The following is a 19,935-nucleotide window of genomic DNA, read 5'->3' as shown; positions in this document are numbered from 1 at the left end:
GCCTGGGTCTGTCACTGTGAATTATTCTGAACACACAACTTATTCTTTCTAAAGAAGGAACCTGTCCAACACTGACTATAGCAAAAAAAAACTGACACCAGTGCTATCTGTTGACCTTTTCCACATGGGAAGCGCTTGCTTCCACAATTCCTGCACTGCCCTCAAATTTCCTATGGCAGTTCCAAGTGCGGTCTAGCCCTATACTGAAGGAGTGGGCATTGCATTTCCCATAAAGTATCCTAGTGCTCTTGCATTCATGATGCTGAATAGGAGGTCTGTGTTCTCTAAGTGGAGCATTATATCTCTGATGAAGCACTGACATTTAGACTGGGAACATAATGTGTTTCTTATCTTTGCTTGTGTTCTCGCTCAACTTGGGAAGGCGGCAGTCACCACAGTGCCATCAACTGGAGTAAACTGTTCTAAACTTAATGGAAATGCCAACTCACAAAACGTATTTCTTCAATGTTTCAAATATAATGAGTAAGACTAAGAATCAACGCTGTACTAAAGACTATTGACAATATTCCAATGCTTTGATTTCTAGTCACTCATAAAATCTCATTTTAGCATGTTATAATATATAAAATGTTGCCATAATGTGGACATTTCTTCAGTGGTTTTAAAGACGACTTTTGAATCCTATAAGCACTTAAACAGCATGAATTAACTTCCCTATTCAGTCTTATAGGATTCAAACACAGGGATACACCAACTTCTAAATAATAAAAAAAACACTTTCCTAGAATTACTACAGGAAATAAATGAAGACTGCAGAAGACTACCTTACACAATGACTAACAGAGCAATCCAAGCCCCTTAGCCACTGGGCTAGAGAGGAGAGATATGAAAAGATGTGTCCTACACAGCTCCATGAGGCTCTGCAACCATGCCACTCCAAACTGCACCTGCCTGAACTGGAGTGGGGCAGAAACTTCTGCTGTTGGTATTCCCACTTGCAGTAGCCACAGTACGTAGTATGTGCCAAAAAAAATAGCATATGAGGACTAGAGAAGAAGCAGACTTGGGCTGGTTCCCCTCAGCCAGTCCAGCTACTAGCAGGTTCTGAGTTTGAGCTGGAGCAGGCATAGCAAGAAAACAGTATTCTCTTGCCACCCAACTTTTCTACTCTGATTCATGGCACTGACAGGGGCTCCAGCTACAGCAAGGGCTCTGCCACTTCATAAAGTCCAGTGCTGCACACCAGGGGTTTAGGGTGCTTTGTAAATTTTAAAAGCTAAATGAAATGCAGAAGGAATAACACATGATCCAGTCAAGAATAGGTATGTCCCAAAAACCACTAGAGCCCAAGAACCCAGGCAAAAAATAATGGAGCCTAGCTCAGCTAAATAGTGTTTATTAATAAACTGCATGATCTTTTGCATCCTTATTTCAAGAGAATATTAAAATACAGTGGTACCTCAGGTTACGAACTTAATTCTTTCCATAGGTCCGTTCTTAACCTGAGGTACCACTTTAGCTAATGGGGCCTCCTGGTGTCACCGCGCTGCCATCGCACGATTTCTGTTCTCATCCTGAAGCAAAGGTCTTAATCCGAGGTACTATTTCTGGGTTAGCGGAGTCTGTAACCTGTAGTGTATGTAACCCGAGGTACCACTGTACTTTGTGTGTGGCTACAGTAGCTGTCTGTACTTCAGCAATCACCAGTCATAAAAGTGATGTATACTATATCCAATATTCTTTTGTGCTGTTTTTGGTTTTTCTGTGTCATTACTGTATATTGTCTTTCATGCTGTGCTAAACCCTGATCCATTGATTCATCCTCACCAGCTCAAATTCCCATGAAGTGCACACATAGTTCAGATGCAATTTGAATTTTAAGCTGCTGCCATGCTATCCATAGATATGATTACCATGTTTCATAAGCCTTTACTAAAGACAGGACCAGGCATTATGTCAAATTAACAAGGCTTACTCAAATTTATACAAAGCACATCACAAGAAGATCCTTTTGCTTGTGTTGAAGTCACAGACACTGACTTTTTCCAATTGATTTGTGCCCACATGGCTAGTTTTGTCAAAGCTTCCAGCTTGTGATTGGACACACCCTGGTTCAGTCCATGGGTTTTCAGGACACAACAGTAGCAATCTGGGCATACAATGAGACACCTACAAAGCTGGGTTAACACATGGAAATGCACAGAAAAGGATAGTTCCTGTTGTCCTTATCATGACGGGGAAATGAAGTTCACAGACACTGGCAGAGCAGTAGGAACAGATGGGGGTGGGGAGTAAATGTAAGCTGGCATTACACACTTCCCTACATATTATGTGGCCATTAGCGCCATGTAACCATCTTCTTTATGTTAAAAATCATAAAACCGGAAGGTCAAAATTCTGAAAGTCCAGCATATCTATACATATCAGCCTCTACTCTATACAATTCAGTCCATAAGGAGCATCTGCTATTCTGACCTCACCTTCTTCTGCTACTGGCCACAGATTCTCAGACTCTGCAGTATCTCTTTAATTAATCACCCTGCCCCCAGCTTCTCAGCATACTGAGCTTGAAAAATGAGGACTCCTAAAATTGTAGGGTTGAGTCCTCCAGGCTAAGCCCATACCACGAAGAAGACACCTTGTCCCTAAAGCATCTCAACACCTGTTCAAGCAGTAAATTATCTCCCCTAGGGTGTCTGCAATCCCTCTCAATTTTATTTTTTTCTTATATCTATTCTGTCCACACACACACACACACACAATTTCATGATGATGCAATCATTCTTTTCACTCATCAGCAAGAGCACATTAACCTTGAAAGATTCTACATGGCCCTGTGCCTTTTCTGCTCTTAATTCTCATTGTTCCATCATTTCTCCCAAAAAAATAGGCTCAATAAATAATACTACTTAATTATAATTATTATTTTAACTTACATTTTAGCTTAAAATGAATACAAATAACATTAAATAGCAGGAGCAGAAAATGTCTAAAATAGCACAGGCTAAATAAAACAAACCGGAGTCAAATGTTAGTTGATTAAAGGTAATTTTACTGCTGTTATATATTCTGGGTAATCTTTAAGTACAGCCCTACAAAGAGTACATTGCAGTAGCTGAGCTGAATAAACAATTGGGGTGTGTATAATAATTGCCAGATTCTTGTTATATTCATCGTTATATTCATCATTTCCTCTCTTTTTCACAAATTAGTTGCTTAATTGTTTATTGTAATGTATTTCCAGGTATGGAAATCAAAATGCCAAGATTGCCTTTCCCGCCATCTTTCTCTCTTGAGATAATACCAAGATTACCTTTTCTCTCTCTCTCTCTCTTTGGGGATTATCACTCTGCATTTCTACCCCCTCCCTTATTAAGATAGGCTTCATATTAGCTTTCAGGGATCACATCAGTTTTCCATGAGTTCTTATACTCAATGGCATATGGCTCCAAGATAACCATCTTTAATTATTACAGCCATTTCTCAGTCACGTCTGAACTATTGCAGTGCGAAAACCAATGGCAAGCAGCTTGACCAACAACGTCTGCTCCCCATTACAACTACGTTTTCAGTCCTATGTTTTCCAAACACAATGATCCTATACTGAGGAGTACTGAGGAGAGGCAAACAATGACATTCCAAAACCAAGATGCTGCTTAAAATGCAGGCATTGAGACAATCACATGGTTCAATCTCTTGCTTAAATATGTCACAGTTGCTCACAAACTGAGCAACGCACAAACATCTGAGGGTTTGGAGGCTGGCTAATTGCAAAGTACTTTAGGAGAATTAGATAAAATTCACTGAAGCCTAAAGTAATTATTCTCAACACTTGGTCACTGTTCTATTTTCACTTAAACAAAATACTCCTCTCAGACGCACAAAGCAGATGATCTGAGGAGATAGTTTTCTCTCCTTTCATACACATGACGCACCCTGGACCAATCTGGCTGGCTAGAACCAGCAGGTGGAACAATATGTTATGTACAAAGAAAGTGACATCTTGTAGCACCTCCAATGTAACTATTTTAGATTTTGGCATTAATAAATATTTTATTGCACCATGGCTGTTTACCCCAGTAGGTATATTAACCATTATAATAACTATAATAACTATTTTAGCCAGTATATAGGTAACAAAACTCTGGGATACCTCTGCCTTGTGAAAATGTATTCCTGTAATGCACAATAGCATATATGCACTGCTGTGGCATTTTTAGGTACAATAGCCATTCTTATGTCTGCAGGACCACATGCAACGTAATATCAAAGGGATGGGATTTTGGTTGTAGCAAAAGGGGAAACTAAAAGCACCAAAGTATCAAACCTGTTTTGGTAGTACAGTGGTACCTCGGGTTAAGTACTTAATTCGTTATGGAGGTCCGTTCTTAACCTGAAACTGTTCTTAACCTGAAGAACCACTTTAGCTAATGGGGCCTCCTGTTGCTGCTGCACAATTTCTGTTCTCATCCTGAAGCAAAGTTCTTAACCCGAGGTACTATTTCTGGGTTAGCGGACTCTGTAACCTGAAGCGCCTGAAACCTGAAGCATATGTAACCCGAGGTACCACTGTACACATTGTAATACTGTACAATATACTGACTGAATATATTGACCCAACTGAATGGCCCAATTGAGCTATTTCATGCCTTTCCTGAAATTATACAACTAGTGCACTGTGAGCACATTGGCAAGACTTTAGGACCTGAAAGACCCTAGTTCTTCAAAGGCCCAGGTGTAACTTTTAAAAAGCCAGTAATTACTAGCTGCACTGTAGATCAACCTATCTGAAAGAGAAACATGAAATGAGTGGCTAAGTTTATTGTACCAGCCTATCAGGTTTTAAAATGTTCAGTCAGGGCCAGCCAACTCAAAGGCCATTGGTGGGTCACATCCTATGTTAATTCTCTCCTGGTGGGCTTGCTCAGTGGCACTGTTCCTCTAGTGATCACTGGGTGACCGTCATTTCAGTTGCTCACAATGCCTCAGATAACACATTGCTCTGAGGCATTGTTGGAAATTAAAAATAGCAACCGCCTGGCCCTCCACTGCTGAGCACCAGGAAATAAAATTTAAAAGCTGATCAGCGCCATGAGTTGAAGGCAGGACTGAGTTCTTCACATTATGTTATCAAAATACAACAATAAGGGGCTGTAGCACTCAAACTTTTTGCCTTTGTACCCTTTGCAAACAGTATCATTTTGTAACTAATCTCACTTAGCAAGTGTGGACCTCCCAATGCCCAAGAACTTGCATACTGTACTAGGAATCCCTTGAAAATGTGTGGTTCACCTATTTGGACTATGGGGTCATGGACCTCCTTTCCCCAGCCGATGTTCTCATCTCTCCTGACCTCTGCCTATTCTCTTTCCTATGGCTTAAAGATGGAGCAAAACAAACCCCTCAATCTTCCAATGCCCTGTTGTATGCTATACCACCCTCAACCCAGAAACATCATAAGATGGAAGGCCAGGCAAAAGCCAATGCCCAATTTGGCTTAAGTGTCCTTTAAATGTTTGGGTGCTTAAACCTGAACCCCTAATGAAATGCTGTTGTACTTTCCTTCATTTTTCTCCTTTGCATAACTCTTGCAGAATGAAGATTTAATAATGCAAGGCTTGTGATTCTATTTCATTGTATTTGCTTATTCAGATTTATAGCAAGCCCTTTCATATGCTTCTCTTTATTATTCTACTGCTTCTCCTTCACCCAGGAGGATATGGTCCCGCTTAAAGCTTGCATTGTGTTTAGATTGGTGGAAATGACATACATTGGCCACCCCCCTTGAACTAACCCTTGGAGACGGGGTTGTCTGGTGAAGTAAATGAGGTCCAGAAAGCTAGTCAAGCAAAGCATAGTGTTAACAGCTACTGCCTGATTTGAAGAAACCTAGTGTTGTGGAAAGGAATATTTGAGGGAAGCTGTCCAGAGGGCAATTAAAACCAAAAGTAACATAACAATGCTACTCAATTCAGAAGGTAGACCAAGAGTGGAAGTTTAGTACCCACTTTATAAGCAAACCAGTCAATTGGCAAAATATTGATTCAAGGAAACTTGTTAAAATGGTGCAAAAGCAATTTTTTTAAAAAATTAAAAATAATACACCAGTGTGGGTTTTTTTAAAAAACAACAACAACCACACAAACCGTTCCTAGAAACACTAATACTTAAATTTAGCCTACAAAACAAAGCATTCAAATTTGGGGACCCAACCCTAACAAGTGACAGGGGAGTGGAAGGGGGCTGGCCAAGATAATGACAAACAATTAAGTTATTATCCAGCCCAAATTATTTTTTGGGAGAGCCCACATCCTTAGGCATATTAATACAATACAAACTTGACTTGATAATTTTTTAAAAAAAGAATTAAGAGTAGGCCAATATTATTCCCATATAAACACTTGGATTACGGAATACCATTTTGTGGTTAATGTAGCAATAGCACATGTTAGCCTCTAGGGATAGTGTGATAAGTAGGTCTAATCCCAGGAAAGGAGACTGCGTAACTTATTTTTATCATAGGAAATAGAACTGCAACATTGGATTTGGTTTTTGGTTTTTTTACAAAATGTAGCTACTCCATTTGTTCATTATACAATAAATATTTTATGGTTCTTTAATAATACTAGGAAAAGAGAATGTTGTGTAGATGCGTTCCTGGAAACTCTATTAATATTTTCCAGACGTTAAGGAAACTATGGAATTTCCAAACACTTTAATAGAAAGAAGAGTTATTTTCTATGGCACGGATGCACTCAGCATTTCAGCTTGCAGCCAAGGATTTGAGCACACATTTTCCTTTACAATGTATATTGTTTCTTTGCAAAAGCATAAAAGTTCTACATAAAATATACAAGGGACCATCAATGCAACACCCAGAGGTTCCTGCTGCATCCATCAGTGCCTCCTATGGTGCCCACTAAAGGTCACAGGTAAGTGTCCCCTCAAAACTCCACAGCGCATAAAGGAATATTTGTTCTTCCTCCTCAGTTCCTGACACAGTCTCTTCCACATTGAACATTCCCCTTAAACATGCCTGCACTGGGTGCCAGGACAGGAATCCCAGCCCCCAATCTGTTCTGAAAAGTGCGTAGAATTTTGATCTGTGAGCATGGCGGTGGCTGGTATGGGTGCCTTTTTCCTTTTGATGGGGTGACTGGTGGATGAGACATGGGCTGATATGATTTAAGGCAGCTTCAAATCGCTCAAACCCAGGCAACTGGTTTCATTGGCAATTCTTTCTGATTATATGTTTTTAGATCAAGATGCCAGGCATTTTTATTGCTATGCCTATGAAGACATCAACTCACCTAGAAATTTATTGCCAAAATTTCCTTCATTTTGTGTTCTTTGCATTCTTGAGAGAAGTGTCACCTCCAGGCTCAAGGTCCTTTCTATCAAACTTATGCTGGGGCTACTGTTAATGGTAATTTTAAGAGATCTGATACGAAAGAAAGGAGTTGTTTTGTCAGCGTATTTGGATACAACTTTAATTACTCCTCTGGGAATTCATTTTGATGACAAAAGAACGGAATATATTAGAGCAGGCAAGTTAAGTTGAGTTTAAACTGAGAAATAGATCCATATATGTCAACAATGAAGTTGTAAGCTTAGAATTAATAATGAAAATGAAAAGATCACTTAATCATTACAGTTCTATAACACTACCTTGTCTGTTTAAGGACCACCCTAATCTAATTGCAGCTGTCCTTAAAACCTGTGTTATAGGAATGTGGAATCCTGCCTTATACTAGGACTATCTGGTCCATCTAGCTCAACAGTGTCTGCCCTTACTGGCAAAAGGTCTCTGGGATTTTAGGCAAGAGACACTCCCAGAGATTGGGAGTTGAACCTGAGACCCTCTGCATGCAAAGCAGCACTTCCACAAGAATCTGCCCTACTCATGATCTTCTCTGGTTCCTAATCATATGGGGAGCCTCCTCCATGAGTAGAAAAGGCACCCTACTACAGAAATCCCATCAGCATACAGGAAAGCCAGCACCAGGTGTATGGTGACAGGCTAAACGTGAGTCCCAGAAGACTTTTTCTACTTGGCTATCATCATTCTTATTTGGCTTTCTTAGCCATAAATGCCCAGGGTGAGTTACGACAATATAAAAACACAAGATTAAAATCAGTACAATTTACATTCTGAAGAATAGAGCGGGTCCTAAAAATACATAGGCGGTATGCAATTAAGTTTTACTCAGAGTAGACACATTCTGAGTAAAAGTTGTGGATCACCCTATGTATCTCGGGTGTCAAAGGGCATCTTCAGCATATGGCAGACTCTATACAATGGAAGTGTCAGACATGCCTCTGTGAGAACGGAATTCTATAGCTTAGGAGCTGCCATAGACAATGCCCTCTGTCCCAGATGTGCCAGTTTGGGAGGTCAAAGGCAGGTGGCAATGACACATGTGTGATGTCCTGGCATCTTGCACACAACATCAGGATGTCGGGAGGAGCCTAGGGCAGAGTTGAACATGTCAGCCGTGTGGCTTCAATGGCCAGTGGCTCCTCCTCCATCTCCTCTTGGTGCCACCACCAGCAGGAGGCTGCTTTGACCTGTGGAGGGGAAGGAGCCAGACACTGGAGCCAAGCCACAGTCAGCTCTTTGACTCACTTCTGTGCCTTCTGAACATGGAGGAGGGGGTGCTGGCCCCCAGCCTGAAAGTATAGGAGGGGTCCAAAAGGGCATGGTCCCCAGGAGCTGGCACCCCTGCCCTCTCATAAGCCACCAGCCCCTCCAAACTTTGGAGGAAGAATGAAATACTAAGAGGCCCCCCCTGTCAATCTTAACTCCCAAGAGGGTCTGTAGGGAAGGAGGTGGTCTTTCAGATTTTGGGGTCTGAAGGAGACTTAAGAAGAGTAGGAAATTGGGTTTCCAGACAGACTGGATCATTTATTTATTTTTTGCAAGTAGAGATTTATATGCATTATACATATATGGCCCTTTAATTTGGGACAAACAGAGGTAAATGGCTCTTCCCTTTTGCCTAGGTATGAAACCCAACCTAAATCAAACATTACACACTAAGGCATTCCACAGAAAAGTGGAGTCACCATGTTTTAACTTTTTATCAAAATTTTTCCATCAGCTGGATCAGGACATATCCTCACAGAGCAATCCTATACATTTCTTCAAAATTAATTCCTATTAAGTTCAATGGATTTTACTCACTGGGTGCAGGATTGCAGCCTAAATTTATTAAAACATATACACACTACCAAAGAAAGATAATTCTCCATACTTTAAATACCTTTGGCAGGTCTGCTTTCTTTCATCTCTGTTGTATGGAACACATATTATCAAGTTTCTAAAAATACAGAGGCTTATCTTTTGGAAAGCTATATTACAGCATCATGTAAATTCTACTCAAGTTTACAACAGATGACTGCAAGATGCATCGCTGAACATTTGCTGCATTTTCCCCCTTGGGCTACACAGTTTCTTACAAAGCATAGCAGCTCTTTCATTGCTGTATCCCCAAGGATACCTAAGAACTAAGATATTTTTCACAGGAGCTACTCTTGTAGTAAGGTATTAAAAAGTGAGAGAAAGAGAACAACAGACAGCATGATAATATTTCCATAGAAGTAATTTTTCAATGGGGGGGGGTGTTGCACGTGCATGTTGGCTCCCATTTTTTAAATGAAACTGGTTTCAAAATAATTTGTTTTGAGGAAACTACTTCCAAGTGGGAAGATTAATTTTAAGACCTGGGGGTTCAAATCCTATGCATTCTTTCCTTGGAAAAGTGGGACTTACTTCTGAGTAAAAATGCATAGGGTTGCAGCTCAGAAAACCTTTAGAAAGCCTGGCCAAAAAGCTGGGTGTGGCTGTGTATTTTATGTTGCCCTCCATCGCTTTCACATTAGCAGCAGGGTATTGCAAGTATCTGATTGCTACAGGCATCTGGGAAAAGGAAACTCAGGGTTGTTGTTGTTGGTTTTTGTAGTTTCACACCTTTCATTTGAATGAAAAGAGAAATCTCAGCTAAAGGTAGTTAAAGGATATAAATCCCAATTCACACATCCACAAGAAATAAAGCCAGTGCCATGTCCACCTACACTATTCCTCTTGCCACAATCTAACAATTTAATCTTTTTTTTAAAGGAGGAATAGCATGCAATGAAACCAATACAGCAAGGCATTACAAAGTCCATAGTAATTCAACAAAACAGGCAGCTGTGTGCTTTTTAAAAGAGCCCTTCGGTCACTGTCCATTCAGATTAACATTAGGTTTGTCTACCATTTCAAGACACTCCAAAAAAGAAAATCCAAAGCATTTCCTTATCGCCAAATTACCTAGATATCAGCAGTGGATAACACATTCCTACTACAACCTTCACACCCTAGACATGTAGCTTCTACATACCACAATGCCTTAGTGACTAAGACACTACTACTTCTTAATGTTTTCAGAATATTAAGCAAACAGTAACAGGCAATATGGTCTTCCACAGAGTAAACACAGAAAAGGTGATCCGTACACCTTCATTCTTAAGACTTCAGAGGACTACTACTGTCTTATTGCTCCACACACACAACACATATACACATATTGCTGTGTCCGTTTACATTACCTTCTTGGGTCTTTTCTTCCTCTGATTACTTCCATTATACTTCTCTCCACCATCACTCTTCTGAGCTGCTTCCTCATTCATCATTTTGAATTGTCTTCAATGCAAAGAGCGCTGCCATTAAACCCTCTCAAACACACAGAGCATTAGCAAATGTGTCACTTGCTGGAGAGGAGGAGGGGTGTGTGAGCAGGGAGGGGGAGGGTAGGACGGAGGAAAGAAGACGCAGGCACAGAGAGGGTGAGCGCGATGATGTTGCTATGGCAGCAGCTACCACAACTGTTTATCTGACTGCATTGTTAAATCTGATTTAACCAATTATCACAGAATCTTGGCTCTTTAACTGTAGAAAAACCCTTAAGCAGAATGCACAGAATCCGGAATGGAATTTAGGAAACAAGTACAATGACCTAGTTAGTATAAACACACACACAGACACGTTTTTTAGGATCTACCCTATACTTTTGACTGTAGATTGTTTTAACTGATGTTATTCTTGCATTTTTGTATTGATGTAGCTTGCCCTGAGACCTGAGAGTGAAGGATGGGTGGGAAATTTATTTTTATTAATTATTGTTATTGTTATTACTATTATTATAGATGATCAGATATCAGATATATATATCTGCTACACACACACCCCTATCTGTATTATCTGCTCAGGAGTGCCTTCTTACAAATCTGTGAAATGTTAATTAGGTCACTGTACCAACTTCTGTAATTCTTGAAAAATATAATACATAAGGATTTGCTTTGTCTTCCTCCCATTTACTGACTGGTAAAATTATTAGGCAATTTCCCCCAGTGTCACTGTGAAATACAGATTTTACTAAAATTAGTGCAAAATGTGGATAATTCTTTTGCTTTGGGCTTCCAAGTCCTTTAGAAAGCAGACATTTCACAATTATAAGCTCTTCCCTTCCTCAAAAGAAAACAAATGACTATGGAAAACAGACCTTCCATTTTTCTCTGATTATTACTAGTTTATTGTTTTCATTAGAAAGTTTAATTAAAGCACGCACTGCACACGATAAACAAAACAAGATGAGTGATTCCCTAAATGCTGCAATCTGACCCAATGCATATAGAAAAACCAGGACTGAAAAGTCCCCTTCTGTTGGAAGGCCTTTCCTTCAAGGAAGGTACACACCATTAGAACCTACGGATCTAACCTCCATGTATTTGCACAGTTTGATACAGGAACTTCTTCTATACAAGGGGATTCTGAGGTGCAGATTGTTCTCCCATATTTGCAATAACTTTCCCATTGATTTCAGTGGTGAAACCAGTTGGGAAACCCAGTTGACCAAGAGTTCCTTCTGTGTAGATGTCCAATGATGCGAAGTCATCTCTCTCTCTCTGTCTCTAATGCACAAACACACACAGCATTTACAAGTCACTTTCTTCCACTGCTTTTCCCACTCAAGCAGGTGTGGGGATGTCTTCACACAATGATTTATTTTCCCATGTTAAACTCTTAGTGACTGACACTTTCAGTTATGCATGCACCATAAGCAGCACATGCGCAAAAACTTCCTGAACTGTTTACACCACAATGGAATCATGCCTTGCGTTTTCAAATTGTATGGAAGCTGGTTTGATAAACAGCACATCCAAGAGAAGTATTTATCAAAAAGCTACACGGTACGGAAGGCACTGCATTTCCTCAGGGGTAACCTGTCAGGGGCCACAGACCTGTACTAGGTAGGTATGGAGTAAAGTCACACCTTATTTCTCTCCCCCCATCACTCACATGAAATCAGACTGTGATTGCAGACTAGCCACTCCTATTCTAGAATGTAATTATTTAGAGACAATTGGGGGGACAAAAACCAAATAAAGAATGTCATTCAGAAGGTTCTGTCCACTTCATGGTATCCATAACCGTCATGTGATTAATGTGATTTCTACAGAAAGTATTCCAGAGGAAGGATTGGCAAATATGTATCTTTGAAAGCAAAAACTAACTGAAACTGAAACTGTTATGGACCCCAATGCACATTGTTCAGAAAAGTCCATTGAACCTTCTGTGAGGCTTTCCAGGCAACTAAAGTGGGAGAACAGGGCCAGAAAAGTTTCCCTCCATGAACTTCTTAAATTAACATTATATTATAACGGTATTATAATGGTATTATAAGGAAGTCCTGGCATGTAATGATACTGAGTATTTACTATTTATTTTTGTCATGTGTGGTTGACAATATCGCCTTTGGAAAAACCAAGCATATTCCTTGACAATTCATAAAAGGACTAAAGTCTAAAAATCCTATTCTGACAAACATTAAATGTACAGAGTAATATTTGTACATATGGAAACTCACTGAAGTACATCACACTAATTAGCCTTAACTGCTGTTTCTTGTTTTACAAAAGCCAATGCATTAATCTCCATCAACAGCTTTATTTCTATGATACCATAAAGCAGCAAAGTCGAGGAAAATAGAAAACTAGACATTTAATGGCTGAGCTACACCTATGGGATTACAAGAATGGTCAACTCTGCAGCCTTATTCAGCCCAGGTAACCTAAAATAAAACTGAAAGATGATGTATGACTCAATTATCTCTCATTTGTCTTCAGCTGCCAGTCTGCCTGAGATTATAACAGTCAGCAGATGGCTCTGAGGCCCCAAGTGGGAAGGATTTGGTGGTCCCAGTGTTTGTTAAGGCAAAAGGAATTTTAAAAGAATATTACTACAATTAATTTGCCGATTTCAGTTTGTGGACTGCTGTCCATGTCTCTGAGTGCAAAGCATTTCCTGGCAAATTGCTGTACAAGCTGTCACACTTCATGCATGGGAGGCCGTTGGAAACCACAGGGTACGGAGATCAAGCTGTTAACTTGCTAATGGCACAATTCTCCATTGCTTTTACTCATCAGACTCCTATCATCTTCTAGTAATATGTCAGGACACTGCACAACTACAGAATGGGAGATCAATGCATTTTCATCAAGTGAAACAGAGCAAAAGCTCTTGTCGCAGTTAATTTTCATCACTTCATTTTTAATTCATTTGATTTTTTCTTCTTTTTGTGCATGTAAATATTTCCATTTCTTTCTCTCCCTCCCTCCCTTATTCATTCTCTCTCTCTCTCTCTCTCTCTCTCTCACACACACACACACACACACACTCTCTCTCTCTCTCACACACACACATATATACACACACACATACACACTGTTTCCCAGTGTTTTTATTCTAGAAAAAGAGGTGTCAGAACCAGTGCTTTTTTCTAGGGTGACACAGGGGTATGCATTGCCCTAAATATTTTGTGAATCTAAGTTTGGTCTCATTAAGGGGCAGTATTTCAATATGAGTAGGAAAATGAGAGTACCCCTAAACATTTTAAAAAGAATAAAAGCACTAGTCAGAACTCACCATGAATGCCTCCCTTGTTCTCTTTTAATGGCAATGGCACCCACCTGAGAGGTGCCAGAACTGAGTTCCCCTGAAAAAAAAAGCCCTGTTCCCCAGGTTGTTTGTCTTTGCTTCAAGACTTGGAACTTTGATTCAGGACTTAGAACATAAGAACAGCTGTGCTGCATCAGGTCAAAGGCCCATCCTAGTTGCCCAACCAGATGCCTATGGGAAACATACAAGGAGGACCTGAATGTCGCAGCACTTTCCCCTCTTGTAATTCCCAGAAAATGATATTTAGAGGCACAGTGCCTCCAACTGTGGGGGATAGGAAAGAGCCATCATGGCTAGTAGCCATTATTGATAGCTTTCTCCTCCACAAATTTGGTCTAGTTCTTATTTAAAGCAACCAAAGTTGGTGGCGATTCACTTGAGGTGAATTAAAATTTTCAGGAATCTATATTTTTATTCAAACTTTGTTCATTAAAGCTCCACACTACAGGATTGAAGTAGATCAGATGAAAAACAGCTGCCATGATAGGATGCTGCACACGCAGTTAAATGCAGAAGCAACTGTTTTATTGATTTTGCTTCAAGGACACACTTATCTCTATTTTCATCTATGCTTGTGAATCACAATCCAGCACAGGATTAAGATGATGTTTATATATCACATAAACCAAAGACAAACCCAAGGAACTTAGGATCCAGAACAATTAAATTAAACAAATTAAATCAGCAAATGTGACACCGTAATGAAAGGCACATCTGGTCCAATTGTGTTGTTGTTGTTTAGTCGTTTAGTCGTGTCCGACTCTTCGTGACCCCATGGACCAGAGCACGCCAAGCACTCCGATCTTCCACTGCCTCCCGCAGTTTGGTCAAACTCATGTTTGTAGCTTCGAGAACACTGTCCAACCATCTCGTCCTCTGTCGTCCCCTTCTCCTTGTTCCTTCAATCTTTCCCAACATTAGGGTCTTTTCCAGGGAGTCTTCTCTTCTCATGAGGTGGCCAAAGTATTGGAGCTTCAGCTTCACGATCTGTCCTTCCAGTGAGCACTCAGGGCTGATTTCCTTCAGAATGGATAGGTTTGATCTTCTTGCAGTCCATGGGACTCTCAAGAGTCTCCTCCAGCACCATACTTCAAAACCATCAGCGATCAGCCTTCTTTATGGTCCAGCTCTCACTTCTGGTCCAATACGGGATTATAAATAGTAAAATGATTTCCATCTCTCATTGAGGCTGCAATCATAAACTCCCTTACCTGGGAGTAATCCTCATTGCACCCAGTGGGGCTTACTTTCCAAGTAGACATATACAGGATTGCACCACTAGTTTTGAATATTTTATGCAAAATAACAATATTTCTTACTTATCAATACTGTACAATTATTTGAAGCAATGCAGATGGTGTTGGTGGAGATGTGTTACACAAATGAACTATTTATATGCCTATTAATCAGTTTATGCTTGAATAATGTATTTTTCAACTAGCCTGCCTGGCCTGCCTTTAGGTTAAATTGATTCCCTTAGTCATCAATATGAACTATCCACTGATTCTGACTTTGTAATTAAATAGGCACACAACCACATGGAAAATATTGCATGGCTATTTCATCTACCAAGTGAGGCTTTATGCAAATTTGGCTTATTTCATATTTTATTGAAATGTCATTTTTTTAAACTTCAGAAGGAACATTATGAAAATATCAGACTTCTGATCACTGCTCCATTGAACCCAGACTACAATAGTTTTGTGTTCTGTTCTTTTAGGTGTCAGACTGCTGCTGTGATAGATGCTATCATGAAAAGAGCAGACTCTTATGAATAAATGTAAATTTCACATCCTCAAAATTCACATAGCTACAATTTTGTTAATCACTTTGCACTGGATATTGGAAAGAATTCTCATCATATTAACTAATTCTTTTTCAGCTAATGAATTGTCTAGAATTATGGTCATCTGGGACTTCCATGAACTTCTCTTACCAAGAGAGTTCTGCTGGTTGCTTTGAACCAAACCCTGAGGCTGCAGCTGCCCAGGACTGATAAGAAAACAACAATTGAATAGTGCAAATCATGGAATGCCAGAGACCAACTTCATTTTATCAGCAAATTAATCAAATAATCAGGCTGGGAGGAGTGTAAGCAGGATAAGACACTTATTTTTAATTGCATCTTCAAGAAAATGGTGATTTAGATTATTTTGCTCCCAAAGGGGAGAAGCCCAAAGTGAGACTGTAAGGATCTAGGAAATCAGTACTTCTACAAGCTATTATGTAAGAATCCCAGGAGCCATGCCCATGCTTTCAACAAGTACATTACAGGAAGAGTCAGTAATTGAGACACAGATAGGTAGGCAGGAATAATGCACAGTACACTACACACTGCTCTTGTTGAAGTTCCTTTACAGTAGAAGCTGTGCGAAAAGAAAGCTTGAGGAACAGTGAATCAAAAGTCAGATATTGCTACCTGGTCTTTTAAAACCAGCTGGATTCCCTTATAATGTAAGGAGGAGTCCTGTGCTTTTCACAGTAGTCAACAATATACAGTGGTGAAAAAGAAAAAGAAAAAGAAACAATATACAGTGGGACCTCGGGTTAACAACTTAATTCGTTCTGGAGATCCGTTCTTAACCTGAAGCTGTTCTTAACCTGAGGTACCACTTTAGTTAATGGGGCCTCCTGCTGCCGTCACATGATTTCTGTTCTCATCTTGAAGCAAAGTTCTTAACCCGAAGTACTATTTCTGGGTTAGCAGAGTCTGTAACCTGAAGTGTCTGTAACCTGAAGCGTCTGCAACCCAAGGTACCACTGTACTTTCAGGAATTCCAAAACCTGGGCATGCAGACACTCATCCATCTCCACTGTTACTCCTCAGCAACTGTCCTTCTATATGGCTATCATGACTAGTAAGGAAAGGCAGATTCCACTAATGTTTTTAAAGTCATCTAAGTTAGTAGCCATTGTGTGAAGAAATATCATTCACTCACCTTTTCTGACAATGTGTCTGGATTTAATCTCCATACTGGGTGATGGAAGACATCAGCAATTATGTTCTCTGTGATATTATTATTATTATTATTATTATTATTATTATTATTATTATTATTATTATCATTACTACTACTATTGTTAAATTTGTATACCCTCTATACCTGCAGGTCTCGAGGAGGTTCACAGGATAAAAGCACACCATAAAAACATGAAATACACAATAAAAATAAAGACAAAAAATAACCTAAAAACCCTCCCCCAACATATTTTAAAAGGGCATTGGATGTAAATCAGCAAAAGGCCTGGTTAAAGAGGGATGTTTTTGCCCGGTGCCTAGAGGTGTACAGTGGTACCTCGGGTTAAGTACTTTATTTGTTCCGGAGGTCCATTCTTATCCTGAAACTGTTCTTAACCTAAAGCACCACTTTAGCTAATGGGGCCTCCCGCTGCCGCCGTGCCACCGGAGCACAATTTCTGTTCTCATCCTGAAGCAAAGTTCTTAACTCGAGGTACTATTTCTGGGTTAGTGGAGTGTGTAACCTGAAGCGTATGTGTCAGGGTTGCTTCCAGAGCCTAGCTCACAGAGGATCACGCTAGCCAGCGATCATTTAATAAAAGTCTTTATTGAGTTACAGTCTGCATCCTCAAGCTGCTGCGTGCAACGCTACGTCTTATGCTTAGACCGGCGAAGCTCCGTCTGAGTCTCCGCCCCTTGCGCACCAACTTAATATCCTAGCCCTGCTCCACCTTTTCCGTCTGACAGTTCTCCTCTGGGTCCCTCTGCCCCCCGGGGTCTCTTCCTTCCGGGATTCTTCTGACGCTGACCCCCCGGACCCTTCTGTCTCCTTGCGCCGGGCTTTAGGACCTGGCTCCCTCTCTGGGCTGCCCACCGCGCCACCTTCCGGTGCATTTGAACTTGGCGCGCGCGCCCAACCTTCCACTTTCCGTCTAACCGTCTCTTCGCTCCCCGATGGAGGTGTGGCCACTCCTGACTCGTGCCCTCCCTCCTGTTGTGAGCTGCCTGCGCTTGATCCCTGGCGCCCTTCCTCTTCCCTGCTCTCTGGCGGTGACGCTGGTCCCGATTTCCAACTGCTCCCCTCTGAGTCCCCTCTGGCTCTATCTTCCTGGGGTGTCCCCCTAGTCTCCCCCCTTGCCCTGGCCACTGGTGCTCCTTTTTGTGAATCCTCTGATTCACTGGAAAGACTCGGAGATCTCGGCTCGTCGTCATCACTCATCTTTTCTTCTGCCTCCTCCCCCTCGCTCTCTGTTTCCTCCCTTGCCCTCGCCTCTGCTCCTGAACCCCTGACAGTATGTAACCTGAAGCGTATGTAACCCGAGGTACCACTGTATAATGAAGGCACCAGGCGAATCTACCTGGGGAGAGTATTCCACATATCCTGGATCAGCAACTAAACATAGTAAGTTTGACCAAAGGCCTAACTATCCGAGCATAGTATTTCCCATAGTGGTCAATGTGATAATGGCTACTAGTCAAGGTGTTTATACAATACATCCAAATCAGAGGCAGCATATCTCTGAAACCAGTATCTGAAGCACAAGAACAGGAATGAGTTAATATGCTCATGCTCATGTCCAGCTTCTGATTGGTCACTATGGGAAATAAGATGCTGCACGAGATAAGCCTTTTGTCTGCAGAATGCTATAATGCTACAGAATGCACTCCCTACTGATATATGATGTATGAGAGGCCCCATCTGTATTGGCATTCTGCCCGCTTTTGAAGATGCATCTGTTCACAAAGGCTATCTCTTGATCTTTCTGTCTAAATACCCTGTTTCAATTGCTGTATTTTGAATGATTTTATTGTGCAGTTTAATTGTGGATATTTATATTTAATCTTTGTGTAACTGGCTTTTATATGTTGTAAATTACTTGGAAGTTTATTTTGATATTAAACAGTATGTAAATAAAAACAACAACGTTCTCCAAGAATTTGTCCAATTGAGGTCTCAGTTGACAATGTAGGCGCAAGGCAGCAGGCCTTGAGATAACAAGCACTAAATACTCAATTATTTCACAACTCACTAGAGCTACAAAATCACCTTAATCCTTAGTTGTACCATATGTCACATACTCAGACCTCCAAAGCCTCAAGCTGGACCTCCCTTCCAGTGTAGTGATATTTGGTTACTGGCTTGATGATTCATAAACTGTTTATTATAATGAGATTACATTTTAATTCAGTACATATTGCTAATTTACATCTATTACTAGCAATTCAAATGGAACAAAAGCACATCATATATGCTCTGAAATGAACATAAATCAAATGCTAAGCCAAATTCTAACTGGAATTTCAAGGCACATTTAAGTTTAAGATTTCACATAACCCTCCACTTAAGCATATTCCACCAACTGAAAAATATGTACATCTCTGTAGGAATGCCTCAAGATGGGGGAGTGGGGAACAGAGAAGAGAAGCTGGAAGTTATGCTAGATAATGTTTTCATACTCATTTAAAAACACACATCACATTCAATTAAATTAATAATAATTTGCATCTAAAAAGGCTAGCACAAAATAATTTTCCTTGGATCCATCCTATTCAGCATAGCTTCAACACGGGTGTGATAAAACAAAACCCATTCTTTAAAAGTTTATTTATATATTATTTGATTCTATTCAGTACTATAAGCAATCTTACAAAAAAGCGTAGCATATTTTCAGTTTCCCTTATTTGCATATCAGCACCAAGACACTGGACAGCACCACAAACAGAACTGCTGTATATATATTTTTCATTTTTTCCTAAGAGACTACCATTGCAAAATAATTGTGCCAGTGAATGTTGAGCATCCACGGGGGGGGGGGGGATTAAATGGTGGGCAGAGAGAGGAAACAAGTTATGACTAAATTTAAGCGCTTACAGCTTAGAGTATCTGAGAGGAGAACATGGCTCACAAGCCAGAACTCTGAATGGAAGTTACAGATGGGTAGCCGTGTTGGTCTGCCAACCAATAGAAGGATCCGGCAACTTCTGTTTCAGTGTATCTGAAGAAGTGTGCATGCAC

The 19,935-nt window shown here is 40.4% G+C and overlaps 1 protein-coding gene across 8 annotated transcripts in view; it reads right to left on the bottom strand.

The window, feature by feature from the left end:
* The window catches only part of ANK2 (ankyrin 2), a 318,251-nt gene that overhangs the window by 191,473 nt on the left and 106,843 nt on the right, over nucleotides 1-19,935 (bottom strand). For 4 of the 8 annotated variants that reach the window (XM_082236851.1, XM_082236867.1, XM_082236853.1 and 1 more), the window contains exon 1: nucleotides 10,552-10,741. The exons of 2 other annotated variants lie outside the window; for them this stretch is intronic. In XM_082236851.1, the coding sequence (XP_082092977.1) occupies nucleotides 10,552-10,635 (84 nt within the window). In that variant the 5' untranslated portion in view covers nucleotides 10,636-10,741. Of the gene's footprint in view, nucleotides 1-10,551; nucleotides 10,747-19,935 lie in introns of those variants that run through there. 2 more of the 8 variants (XM_082236871.1, XM_082236873.1) reach the window with 2 other exon arrangements.

Source organism: Podarcis vaucheri (assembly GCF_965113315.1).
Source record: "Podarcis vaucheri genome assembly, chromosome: 9".
NCBI lineage: Eukaryota > Metazoa > Chordata > Lepidosauria > Squamata > Lacertidae > Podarcis > Podarcis vaucheri.
This window is presented reverse-complemented; position numbering and strand designations above follow the sequence as displayed.